The 13,926-nt window shown below is 40.7% G+C and overlaps 1 protein-coding gene across 3 annotated transcripts in view; it reads left to right on the top strand.

The window, feature by feature from the left end:
* LOC126235890 (ATP-dependent DNA/RNA helicase DHX36-like) overlaps positions 1-13,926 on the top strand; it is a 273,504-nt gene that overhangs the window by 25,442 nt on the left and 234,136 nt on the right. For all 3 annotated transcript variants that reach the window (XM_049944821.1, XM_049944818.1, XM_049944819.1), the window contains exon 2: positions 3,818-3,934. In XM_049944821.1, coding sequence (XP_049800778.1) covers positions 3,818-3,934 — 117 coding nt within the window. The remainder of the gene's footprint in view (positions 1-3,817; positions 3,935-13,926) is intronic.

Raw genomic sequence — 13,926 nt, 5'->3', positions numbered from 1 at the left:
AGAGCAGTTGTCAACTTGAGTAACTCATTGTAGTGAAGCAGCTTAAATCAATTAATAAAGGAAAGTGTTCTACTCCAGATTGTATACCAATTAGGTACACCCTTATCAATCTTATGCAGCCACTTGTTCAATAAAAGATCTGTACCTAAAGGCAGGAAGGTTAACAGGTCACACCAATATTCAAGAAAGGAAACTAGTAATCCACTGAATTATGGACCCATATCACTACCTAACATCAATGTGAAGTAGCATTTTGGACTATATACTATGTTCAAACAATATGGATTACAAACTGCCTATTGGCTTCTGTCTCGGGTTCTTCGGCCGACGTTCATCTAATGATTTTTCTGACGTTTCGCCAGCACGAGTGGCTGGCATTGTCAAAGCTTCACCCTCCATTGCCGGTGGTGAACTGGAGCCGAGCTCGCGGGCGCAGGCTATATGTACCTGGCGCGCCAACGTCCGAGGGCTTCTCCGCGGTCATTTCCGGTGCGGTTCTCCTCTTGCTACCTGCGACGGTCGTTCGCTGCAGTACGGGAAGCCAGGATCCGTTGACCTTAAGGCTTTCCTCTTTCTTGTTCAAACTGTTCGCGTGTTTTTGTATTTCTACAGCTTCTCTGAACAAGCGCGTGTGATAGTGCTTCTCTACAGCCAGAACTTCCGTGTCGGCGAATTTTATTACATGGTCGGTCTCATTCAGTGCGTGCTCTGCCACGGCCGATTTCTCCACCTGCCCCAACCTGCAATGTCGCTTATGCTCTTTGATCCTGGTGTTAATGGATCGTCCAGTCATTCCGACATAAACTTTTCCGCATGTGCATGGTATGCGGTATATTCCCGACATATATTCGTTATTTACGAAAGTGCCACTCAGTGACGCTCTGGAGCACATCGGTTCCATTTTTCCGCTAGACATCAGAAAGCTCTTCCATGCATGTCTCACCACGAGCTATTTCACGTGGAATGGCGATTTCTACGAACAGCTGGAAGGCGTCGCCATGGATAGTCCTCTCAGTCCAGTGGTGGCCAACTTCTTCATGGAACAATTCGAAGCACAGGCACTGGACTCGGCGACTTGCAAACCTAAGGTGTGGTACAGGTACGTCGATGATACTTTCGTGGTGTGGAGCCATGGTGAAGAACAGCTCAGTGACTTCCTAAGACACTTGAACAGCCTCCATGCCAACATAACATTTACCATGGAAGTAGAAAAGGACAAGAAACTGCCATTTCTAGATGTTCTGGTCACAAGAGACGGCGAAGATCTGGGACACAGCGTGTATCGAAAACCGACTCACACGGACCGATACCTGCACAAACTGTCAAACCACCACCCGAGCCAGAAAAGAGGCATGATTAGTACGCTCGTAACGAGAGCAGGACGAATATGTGAGCCGCAACACCTCAAACGAGAAATGCAACACCTGGAAACTGTCCTGAGGAGCAATGGTTACTCCACAAATTATATTAGAAGTGTAACAGAGCCCAAACCTCGGCGAAGTAAGGAACCGGAAAAAGAATTGTCGGGTACGGCCTTTCTGCCATACATTCCCAGAGTGACGGACAGAATCGGCCGTATATTGCGCAAACATGGCGTAAAGACGATTTTCAAACCGACAAGGAAGATTAAAGAGTGTCTTAGATCGGCGAAGGAGAAAAGAGACCCACTTGCAATGTCGGGAATATACCGCATACCATGCACATGCGGAAAAGTTTATGTCGGAATGACTGGACGATCCATTAACACCAGGATCAAAGAGCATAAGCGACATTGCAGGTTGGGGCAGGTGGAGAAATCGGCCGTGGCAGAGCACGCACTGAATGAGACCGACCATGTAATAAAATTCGCCGACACGGAAGTTCTGGCTGTAGAGAAGCACTATCACACGCGCTTGTTCAGAGAAGCTGTAGAAATACAAAAACACGCGAACAGTTTGAACAAGAAAGAGGAAAGCCTTAAGGTCAACGGATCCTGGCTTCCCGTACTGCAGCGAACGACCGTCGCAGGTAGCAAGAGGAGAACCGCACCGGAAATGACCGCGGAGAAGCCCTCGGACGTTGGCGCGCCAGGTACATATAGCCTGCGCCCGCGAGCTCGGCTCCAGTTCACCACCGGCAATGGAGGGTGAAGCTTTGACAATGCCAGCCACTCGTGCTGGCGAAACGTCAGAAAAATCATTAGATGAACGTCGGCCGAAGAACCCGAGACAGAAGCCAATAGGCAGTTTGTCAACAAGTGGCCACGAAAGCCTCAACAATTTTGTAATATGGATTACCTCGAAGAAAACAATCTATTGACAAATAGTCAGTACAGTTCCAGAAAATATCATCCTTGCGAAACACAAGCAACTCTATTCACATGAAGTAATATGTGCTACTGACAGGTGATCTCAAAGTGATTCCATATCTCCGGATTTCTAGAAGACTTTTGACACTGTTCCTCACAAGACACTTCTAAATCAAATTGCTTGCCTACAGAGTATTGTCTCTGTTGTGCGACAGATTCATGATTTCCTGGCTGAATGGGAACACTTCGTAGTAACTGATGGAACATGACCGAATAATGATATCTGGCTTTCCCCAAGAAAGTTTTATAGACCTCTGCTGTTCCTAATTTTGTATAAATGATTTAGGAGACTACCTGAGCAGCCTTCTTAGACTGTTTACTGTTGATGCCATTATTTACCATCATGTTAAGTCATCAGATGATTAAAAATTTGCTGCAAAATGATTTAGATAAGATCTCTCTATGGTGCAAAAAGTTGCAATTGACTTTAAGTAATGAAAAGTTGAAGTTATCCACATGAGTACTAAAAGGAATCCACTAAATTTCAGTCATATGATAAATCACACAAATATAATGCTGTAAAATCAAATATATACTTAGGGATTACAGTTATGAATAACTTAAATTGAAATGATCAAATAGCTAAAGTTGTGGGGAAAGCTAACCAAAGACAGTGATTTATTGTCAGAACAGTTAGAAAATGCAAAAGGTGAGCTAAAGAGACTACCTGCACTACATTTGTCTGTCCTCTTCGGGAGTATTGCTGCATGGTGTGGGATCCATCGGAGACCAGAGGGCTTTCAAAAAGTTCAGACAAGGGTAGTTCATTTTGTATTATCATGCAATAGGGGGGAGAGTGTCAGGGATATGGTACGTGAGTTAGGGATGGCATTCATTACAGCGAAGGCATTTTTCATTGCAGGAGGAACTTTTCCCAAAATTTTAAACGTAAATTTTCTCCTCTGAATTAAAAAAAAAGTTGGCCCCTATCTACACAGGGAGAATTATCATCATAAGAAGGTAAGAGAAATCAGAGCTTGCACAGAAAGATTAAAGTGTTGATTTTTCCCTAGTGCTGTTCGAGAATGGAGTAGTGGAGAAATAGCTTGAATGTGGTTCAATGAACCCTCTTCCAGACACCTAATTGTGAATTACAGAACAGTTATGTAGATACAGATACAGACAAGTTAAAGATGCTACCTCTAGACAGTGGATAATAGCTTCCTCGAGAGCATGAATATTGGCAAGAAAATCATAGGCATCATTGCTTTTCCTTTAATAACTGATATTATTGTTATGTGAATAATGCTTTGCCTGCATATTATTTTATTGTTTCCTTTTTTAGTTTCTTGTTATGTCATTCTCATCTGTACTCCATTTTGTAGACTGAAATTAAAACATTTGTTAGAGACAAACCTCGGTGCATATTTTTATGTTTGGAGTTATTGAGTACATTAAGTTAATCTCGTAGGAACTTGATTCATAGAGACTGATTTTTAAGTCCAGTATGCATTCTTTTGTTTCTAACAGATTATAAAAATAATGGCAGAGGTGGTCCCAGCTATGAGAGACACAGTAATCGCTCTGAAGACCGACCTAGAGGAAGAGGAAGAGGACGCCCTCCAGGACTGCGTGGCAAAGAGATTGGTGAGTCCTATTGCTGCTGACTGAGTTTTCTCTGTTACCCCAGTATTCATGTTAAACCTATCAATCAGTATAAGTTTTGGAAGTGGGAGGGAGGTACTGACAGATTGGAACTGAAGTGTGCCTGGATGACTTGGTGGTTAGGAATGCTGCCTGCTAAAGTTGAGAGTCTGGGTTCGGTTTCTAGTTGCTGTGGACGTGTAAGCTGTCTAGCAGTTTCAATATATTGTGTATCCTTGCATGCATTAGATTGGATGTGGCTTTGGCAAAATAGATCTCTTCAGATTTGAGCAAGGACATACTTCTGGTACACACTTAATTTGAGTAGCTGTGGCAATGACAGCATAAAAAACTTGTTTTAAGACATCAACACCAGGATGTGGATAAAGAGGAGAGTACACTGGCAAAATCCCTGGTCTTTCTTCTCTTCGTTCAAACTATTTCTTTCAGTATAGCTAGAATCCTCTGAAAATCCCAGGTTATAGAAGTTTTATGTCCAATTGAGGTTATAGACCTACAAGACTGGAATTTGCCATATACCCTACCATGGTGGTATAGCTTACATGGACTAAACAGAGTAGCTTCACACCTTTGTAAAAATAAAGTTTTAACAAAATGTCAGTTTGGTTTCCAGAAGGGTTTTTCAACGGAAAATGCTATATATACTTTCACTAATGAAATATTAAATGCTCTGAGTAACCGGAAGTCACCCGTTGGGATTTTTTGTGATCTATCAAAGGCTTTTGATTGTGTAAATCATGGAATACTCCTAGATAAGCTCAAGTACTGTGGTGTGAATGGGACAGTGCTCAAATGGTTTAAATCATACCTAACTGGAAGAGTGCAGAAAGTTGAAATAAACAGTTCACATAATATGCAAAAAACTGGTGATTTCTCAAACTAGAGAACAATCAAGAATGGGGTGCCGCAAGGTTTGGTCGTGGGTCCTCTGCTGTTCTTAATATATATTAATGACTTGCCATTCTATATTCATGAAGATGCAAAGCTGGTACTTTTTGTAGATACAAGTACAGGGCTATTACAAATGATTGAAGCGATTTCATAAATTCACTGTAGCTCCATTCATTGACATATGGTCACGACACACTACAGATACGTAGAAAAACTCATAAAGTTTTGTTCGGCTGAAGCCGCACTTCAGGTTTCTGCCGCCAGAGCGCTCGAGAGCGCAGTGAGACAAAATGGCGACAGGAGCCGAGAAAGCGTATGTCGTGCTTGAAATGCACTCACATCAGTCAGTCATAACAGTGCAACGACACTTCAGGACGAAGTTCAACAAAGATCCACCAACTGCTAACTTCATTCGGCGATGGTATGCGCAGTTTAAAGCTTCTGGATGCCTCTGTAAGGGGAAATCAACGGGTCGGCCTGCAGTGAGCGAAGAAACGGTTGAACGCGTGCGGGCAAGTTTCACGCGTAGCCCGCGGAAGTCGACGAATAAAGCAAGCAGGGAGCTAAACGTACCACAGCCGACGGTTTGGAAAATCTTACGGAAAAGGCTAAAGCAGAAGCCTTACCGTTTACAATTGCTACAAGCCTTGACACCCGATGACAAAGTCAAACGCTTTGAATTTTCGGCGCGGTTGCAACAGCTCATGGAAGAGGATGCGTTCAGTGCGAAACTTGTTTTCAGTGATGAAGCAACATTTTTTCTTAATGGTGAAGTGAACAGACACAATGTGCGAATCTGGGCGGTAGAGAATCCTCACGCATTTGTGCAGCAAATTCGCAATTCACCAAAAGTTAACGTGTTTTGTGCAATCTCACGGTTTAAAGTTTACTGCCCCTTTTTCTTTTGCGAAAAAAACGTTACAGGACACGTGTATCTGGACATGCTGGAAAATTGGCTCATGCCACAACTGGAGACCGACAGCGCCAACTTCATCTTTCAACAGGATGGTGCTCCACCGCACTTCCCGCATGATGTTCGGCATTTCTTAAACAGGAGATTGGAAAACCGATGGATCGGTCATGGTGGAGATCATGATCAGCAATTCATGTCATGGCCTCCACGCTCTCCCGACTTAACCCCATGCGATTTCTTTCTGTGAGGTTATGTGAAAGATTCAGTGTTTAAACCTCCTCTACCAAGAAACGTGCCAGAACTGCGAGCTCGCATCAATGATACTTTCGAACTCATTGATGGGGACATGCTGCGCCGAGTGTGGGAGGAACTTGATTATCGGCTTGATGTCTGCCGAATCACTAAAGGGGCACATATCGAACATTTGTGAATGCCTAAAAAAACTTTTTGAGTTTTTGTATGTGTGTGCAAAGCATTGTGAAAATATCTCAAATAATAAAGTTATTGTAGAGCTGTGAAATCGCTTCAATCATTTGTAATAACCCTGTATATCTATCACACCCAACAGACAAGAATTAACTGGTGAAATTGTAAATGATATTTTTTAGAAAATCATTAAGTGGTTCTCTGCAAATGGTCTCTCATTAAACTTTGACAAAACACAGTATATACAGTTCCACACAGGAAATGGAATGACACCATTAATATATATAGACTTCGATCAGAAATCGGTAGCTAAGGTAGAATATTCAAAATTTCTAGGTGTATGCATTGATGAGGGGTTGAACTGGAAAAAACACACTGAGGATCTGCTGAAACGTTTGAGTTCAGCTACTTATGCTATTAGGGTCATTGCAAATTTCAGAGATATACATCTGAGTAAATTAGCTTACCACGCCTATTTTCATTCTCTGCTTTCGTATGGCATCATATTCTGGGGTAACTCATCATTGAGTAGAAGAGTATTCATTGCACAAAAGCGTGTAATCAGAATAATTGCTGGAGCTCATCCAAGATTATCGTGCAGACAATTATTTAAAGAGCTAGAGATCTTCACTGTAGCCTCACAATACATATATTCACTTATGAAGTTTGTTATTAACAATACGAATGAATTCAAAAGTAATAGCAGTGTACATGGCTACAACACTAGGAGAAAGGATGATCTTCACTACTCAAGGCTAAATCTAACTTTGGCTCAGAAGGGGGTAAATTATGCTGCCACAAAAGTCTTTGGTCATTACCTAATAGCATCAAAAGTCTGACAGATAGCCATATAGCATTTAAAAGGAAATTAAAAGAATTTCTTAATGGCAACTCCTTCTACTCATTAGATGAATTTTTGGATATAGTAAGTGGCTAATTTCCAGTAAATAAATAAATAAATAAAATTGAGTGTCATGTAATAATTTGTGTAATGTAATATCGTGTATAGACAACTTTTATTAACCTGACACGTTTCACATCATTACGAAGTGTTGTATTCATGATCTATGGAACAAGTAGTAATCTAATCTAATCTAATCTAATACTATGGAAGCACACTACACTGAACTTAAAAGCTGTATTCACTTTTTGCAACCAAGTAATTCTGGTATTGCTGATTCTTGTATATCCACCAGACATCCGATGGAGCATGATACAATAGTTTTGCTCACAGCAACATCAGTTTGGGATAACAAAAAAAATCTCTGGAAATACACATAGAGAAACATCTGTACGACTATGAAAATGGGTACCAGTCAGGTAATAAGTGGAACCCCATCATTTCCATAATGTGCTTTAAACAGAGACAATGGAGTACATCAATGACCACGACAAATGATAAGCTGAGGTGATATGAATTCTGTGATTCCATTGGCAGTGGTGCTGTCCACCAATTGGTGTGCTCAGTCTGTGTCGCCATGATCGTAATGCATCTGCAAAATATGAGGTCAGTTCAAAGAATTATGGAACATTCGTAATTTCACACCAATGGTGTATTGGAGTAAAATTGGTTGGCATCTGTGGATATGCCTGTGTTTAATGTGTAAATGCTGGAAGTTTCATTGTTGCATGTCTGTTAGTTATTATTCTGTGCTGTATTGTGTAGAATGTCATGCCGCATAGTTTGCAGATTTCGAGATGGCAGAGTTGGAGGAGCAATGAGTTTGCATCAAATTTTTTGTGAAATGTAAGAAAACCTTTAGAGACACACCAAATGACACAGGAAGCCTACAGTGATGAGTGCTTAAGCCGTACTCACTGTTTAAAAAATGGCCGGATGGAAGTTAAAGATGACCTTCGTTCAGGACCCCTTCGATGTCTGCTGACAGCACTCATGTCAGGAACGTCACCGAAATTGTGCTTGCCAATTTAAGGCTGACAGACCAAGAGAGTGCAGAAGAAGGTAACATTTCACTTGCATCATGTCATGAAATCCTGGTGCAGCATCTTGGAATGCATAGTGTTGCCGCCAAGTTCGTCCCGCACCTTGTGAGTCAAGACGAAAAAGACCTTCGCCTCACAATCTGTGAAGAGCTTTTAGATTGCACAGATGAGAATGAGGTGTTCCTTAAGACAATCATAACTGGTGATGAGGTGTGTGTCTACATTGAGACCAAGGTTCAGTCTCCACAATGGCTTGGCAAGGTTCTCCAAAACCAACAAAAGCTCATCAGGTCAGATCAGATTTGAAAGCTGATAGTTTTCTTTGACTTAGAAGGATTAGTTCATCATAAATTCATGCCACAGCGACAAACTGTTAATCAATGGAACTATCAGGACTTGTGACTCCTGCAAGAAAATGTGAGAAGGAAACGACGTGAAATGTGGCGAGACAATTCGTGACTCTTGCATCATGATAACCCACCTGCACATTCATCACCGTTGGTGTGTCAACTGTTGCACAAAAAACAAAATCACTGTGCTACCTTATCCTCTGTACTCTCCAGTCCTGGTCCCTGCGGACATTTTTTTATCTCCAAAGTTGAAAACACCATTGAAAGGACGAAGATTTGCAACGATAGACAAGAGTAAAGAAAATTTGCAGATTGCACTTTGCATGATCCAGCAAGAGGCATACCAAGGCTGCTTCTGGAAGTGGAAACAGCATTGAGAGTGGAGTCTCAATTGTGGAGGAGAGTATTTCGAAGGAAACCAAGCACAAAAATTAAAGGTAATAGCAGAAAAATTTTGTGGGCAAAATTGTGAAATTTTTTTTAACAGACCTCGTACACAAGCATGCTGTTAAGTTGCAGGATGGGGAAAATCTTTACCATTCTCTGATGGCTCACCCGAGGATGACTGGTAGGTGCCCAGTCAAAATGTCATCCAGTGAAATGAACGACAACCAGCTACAAGCCTGAAACTTCTTTGAATATCACCACTGTAATGTAATATGACAACAAAAGGTCTTCAGTGATCATGATCATCACTGGAGGCAATAGCCATGAAGAGCTGGTGGGACTCTATTGTATTGGATTTAAGATCTTTATTCCTAGTCCCATGCTAGCTATAAAAACATTATCTCCAGAAAGGCGACTGTCTCAAATTCTACGAACGTTACCAAGAATGTGTTGACAGAGCTTTGTGCCGTGACTTTGCTATTTGAATCAGTGGATAATTAGAAGTGGCTGACATGGTCTGATGAATTGTCATTCTGATTAGCAGTTAGGTTTGTGAGTATTGAATGCCCTACTTTGCTTTCCTTACTCTGTATATGCATTGTTTGTCAAAACAAAAGACCATTTAAGGTGTAAAACTGCCTGACAAGAAATAAAATTGTAGGAGGAAGTGCATATAGAAGTAGGAGATAGGTTAGTCAAGCAGTTAGTTTTACAGAGCACTGAATTATCTGAAAGTAAAAAAGTAACCTTCAGAGCTACTGAAATCAGTTGGAGGCAGAGTAATTAGAAAGCTACTTGAGCTGGTGGTGTAAATGTGTGAAATAGGTACCTTGCCATTAAATTTGCAGAAGAATGTGGTATCACCACCTTACCAAAGAGTGTACAAGCCATTACAGGATGGGTACTGTTACTGCGAGTGGTGCACAATTGGCAGATTCTCAAGTACTGTGTTAGATGTGGAGTTAGGAATGCAAGAGCAATTTGTATTTCATTTATTAACAGATGATTACATAAGCCAATATAGTGGTTGCCATTGTGGTGTGTCCAGTGTGCCACAGGAAATGCCTGATGTCCATCTGGCAGAATGCCGAAGCAATACTGCAATAGCTGGTGGCATCACATCCTTGCTGATCAATAAGTGCTTTGCAGTCGTAAGGCCATTGGGAGCTGTGTCCCTTGGTGGCTGCTGGAAACATTCAGCATGGTGCAGTGTACCTTGAAATCTTGGAAACCTGGAAGAAGCCAGGAATTTTCAAAATTGGGGGAGGGGGGAGAAACCTTAAGTTTTATTTAAAAAACCTTGATTTTTAAAATTTTTTTGCAACCGTAGCCGTACTGATATATTACCAGTTTAAACTGTGTGTGATATTTCAGGTAACATTTGACTATTCCAAGAGGAACGTATGTCTTATACACGTGATAGCTGTAGGTGATCCAATGTTTACAGAGTGATTCGTGACTGCTTTATACTCATTGAGCTGTCACTGAGGTGGGGATCTGAGGAAGCTGATTGATGCTACTGTGTATGAGTTGGGGAGAAACGGGAGAGTTCATTGCTTCGAAGTGTGGCATAAAGGACAGATATGCCACTATGGTAGAAATACACGAAAGTAATAAGTTTTGTAAAAGCGTTTTATAGACACATTCATATTCAGTTCAGTACAATGTCCAAAATTACGTTAAGCCAGCTGTAGAGTCCGCACAGAATACCGTGGTGCGGTAGGGGGGGGGGGGGGGGGTTATGGGCAGGCGCTGTAGGGGAAATGCAGAATGCTGGATGGGAAATGCCACTCTCAACCGAAGCCTACACTCAAGTTTTTGTAATTATTAAGTGGGTCCCCTCCATGCCCACACTTGCGTGGTGGCCATTCAAAAAAATGTGACCCCTGGTTTGATTAGTATGTAAAAAGAATTCCACTGAAAATGTAAAGATTTATTTTTGCTTGGCTTGTTAACCATTTGTAACTTTCAGAGAAGCATCATGAGTGGCGAATTTTGAGTAAAACCTATACGTTTCTCTTGTTGCCAAATTAAAATTTGCTTCTTTTGCCAAAACGCAACATAGTTTACACTGTGTCAGCTCACTAACATGTTGTCCAGATGAAGTTGCAAGAGAATTCTGAAACAGAGGTTTGTTCAGTGAGGAACTGAGGAAAATTAAGGTCTGTAGCTTATGAAAATGTCTTCACGTATGCAGTTCCAAAACACATGGCATTTCTCGTTTTATCAGCTGTTGATGATCCCTAAAAATTACATTGTTTCATTGAAAAAGTCGTGTAATTTTGGAGTAACACTGTAGGTAGTGAATGTTTGCACAATAACGATTTGGCAAAATACTCTCCTCGTTGAGTGCTATTATTTCCCGAAATCTCATTTCAGTATCTCGGGCCATTTATGACCATTAACAAAATAATGGACACATCATCGTAAACCTGATGCATGAAGCTACAAGTAACACGAAAATGAAATGTTTCTACCAATAGATTCTGTAAAATCATTTGAGAAACATAGTACAGCATGCGCCTTGATTCTGTCGTTGCCGACTGGCTGAAACATGGCAGACACTGTGTGCGACCCCTTCTGAGGAAACAATTTAACTCGTCCAGTGCTTTGCATGAAAATTGGTCACTGGACATCGGCCACCACATCCTGCATGGACTTTAACTCTTACATCCTGTGCGGATCTTAACTCTTACTGTGTCAACCATTAGATTGTTGTAGTTTTCGGCAGTTGAAGACAAGACATCATAGACATGAAGAGTAATAATTTGTACCGATATGTATTAAACAGATCTATGGGGCTGAACGACTGCTCGACAACGACAGACTAACATATTATGAATGGAGAAGTTAAAGCTAGCCGTCGGTTGCACCAAGGGGTAATCAGCAATTTTGTGTCTGTAAATCTGTAGCTTGTGAATGCTTGCTTGGCCATTTCGTCCAGTGGAACAGCAGTAACCATCAGTAGTAATGGAATGAAGTCAAGGCTGTTGTAACGCAATTATTCACACAGAAGGAGACTAATTACATTTTAGACATTTGTAATTGGTCTCATTTTGAAGCATTTATACAATTATCATTTTAAGTAATTATTCACCTTTTTTTAAAATGTACTCTCCCGTTTGCGTTTTCTTCCATTCGCAGCACTGCACGACATTTATAATAATTTTTCTCGCTTTACCCTGGTGTTGGTGGCGTCACAGATATGGATGAGCCATAAGTAGCTTCTTCATTCATTGTTTTGCCTCTCTGTCACCTGAATGGATAAAGTTGAAACAAGTGATTGTTCACTGCATAATGGCTACTTACTACAATGCCACACACTGCTAGATTTTATTGCTGGGCTGTAGTTCCACGCAGCACAAAATAAAATAAACATTTTCCTTGAAAAGTCCGTAGCACTTTCACTTTGAAGCAGCTGAATAAAGATAGAAAATCCCATAACGATATAAATGAAGAAAGCCCGTTGCACAGACCGTTAAATAAAAGAACGCACAACTGGTAATCACAATTGGGGACATTGTGTAACCAACAGTAATTGGCAAGAGAACAAACGGGATGAAATTGTTGTATGGCTTTGAACAAGTTCATGCCAGCAGATTATTTAAAATAGCATTTTCACCTTGGAGGTGTTGAAAGCTCAAAAACATCGGAACTTGCATATAAGCACAATGCAATATTGAAAGTCTTACGAGCTTCTATTTCCGTGAGTTGCTCCTGATCCCAAAAACAGTACAAATGCTACTTGTACTTGGTACAAGAAAGTGGTGAACATTTCCAGCATAGGTAAAAGTGCTTTGGAAAGTCACGCCGAGAGCGTAAAGCAGTGGAGTTCCAGTGCAAATTTGCAAAAGTCGCTGCCACCAGATGCCCTCATGCAGCGTTCCGGACCTTCAACAGTAAATTTCGACACAGTCAGTCATACACGACTCCAAGGTATTTTTACAAATAATTTTTACACGACTTATCATTTTTTAAATCATTTATTTTTAGTACCGGTACGTCTTAAGTTTGTATGAAAATCGCAAATTAATTTACTAAATATAAAACTTCAAAAATACATTGTTTGAAAAGTAATATCATTTTATAAAACACAAAAGCAACTTACCTTTGTTATTTAGTCATTCTCCTGGAGAGGGACAATAGTCTTCAGTGGTTTAGTTTAGGAATGAACCAGTAACATCAACCCCTCCCCCCCCTCCCCCCCCCCCCTCTTCCATCCATCCTGATTCCTTAAAGAACCGAATTTCCATGTGTGAAACAGCTTAAAACGTCTGAAAGAAACATACCGGTAGTAAAGTGAAAACAGATTAAAATTACATGCTTGCAGCTAAAACAGTGAACATGTAGTAAGTGATAAAGGTTCCTCTCTCATTATTTTATAAGGCTGCAACCGAGAGAAAGTTCAAAAGGTTCTAAATAAGTTGTAAAGTTCATTGGAAGTCACTGAATGCTCTCGTTCTCAAATACTAGATGAATATAGTCTGGGTAATTTGTGCACCATTGTAACCCCTGACACAGTACTCGTTAAAGCCTGTGCTATGGTAAGTGAGCGGGATTCACCTTATGAGAAAGAGTTTTCGTATAGATATCGACCGTGTGTACCTGAATGGTTGCAAGTCAGACTTACATCCACTCTGTAATAACAATGATCTGTCAAGTATGTTCGAAATGCAATTACATGTCAGGATGGGTCAAAAGCAATCCAGAAGATGCTACCAATGTGACAATAATACGGTCGCCAGCCTAATTAGGCATTAACTGAGTTTCTTCCCTGTACAAATTGGTATATATTCATGCAAAACAACAAGTTGTAATACTACATAATATATTAGAATTTTAGAACCAGAAAATCTATGGAACTGATAGTTTCACGTTCTGTACTGATACGGAAAACCATGAATACATAACACTACACTATAATGTATACTACAAAACTTTATACTGTCAATTAATCTGATTAAAATCGGGCATAGGTTACCCTAGACATTCCACTTTCGTGCCACACACAAAATGTCAATTTTGATAAAGATAAAACACTGATAAATTTTGACTTTTATATT

The sequence above is a fragment of the Schistocerca nitens genome, chromosome 2, assembly GCF_023898315.1.
Source record: "Schistocerca nitens isolate TAMUIC-IGC-003100 chromosome 2, iqSchNite1.1, whole genome shotgun sequence".
Classification (NCBI taxonomy): domain Eukaryota; kingdom Metazoa; phylum Arthropoda; class Insecta; order Orthoptera; family Acrididae; genus Schistocerca; species Schistocerca nitens.
The sequence above is the reverse complement of the archived record's forward strand: the minus strand, read 5'-3'. Positions and strand labels throughout refer to the sequence as shown.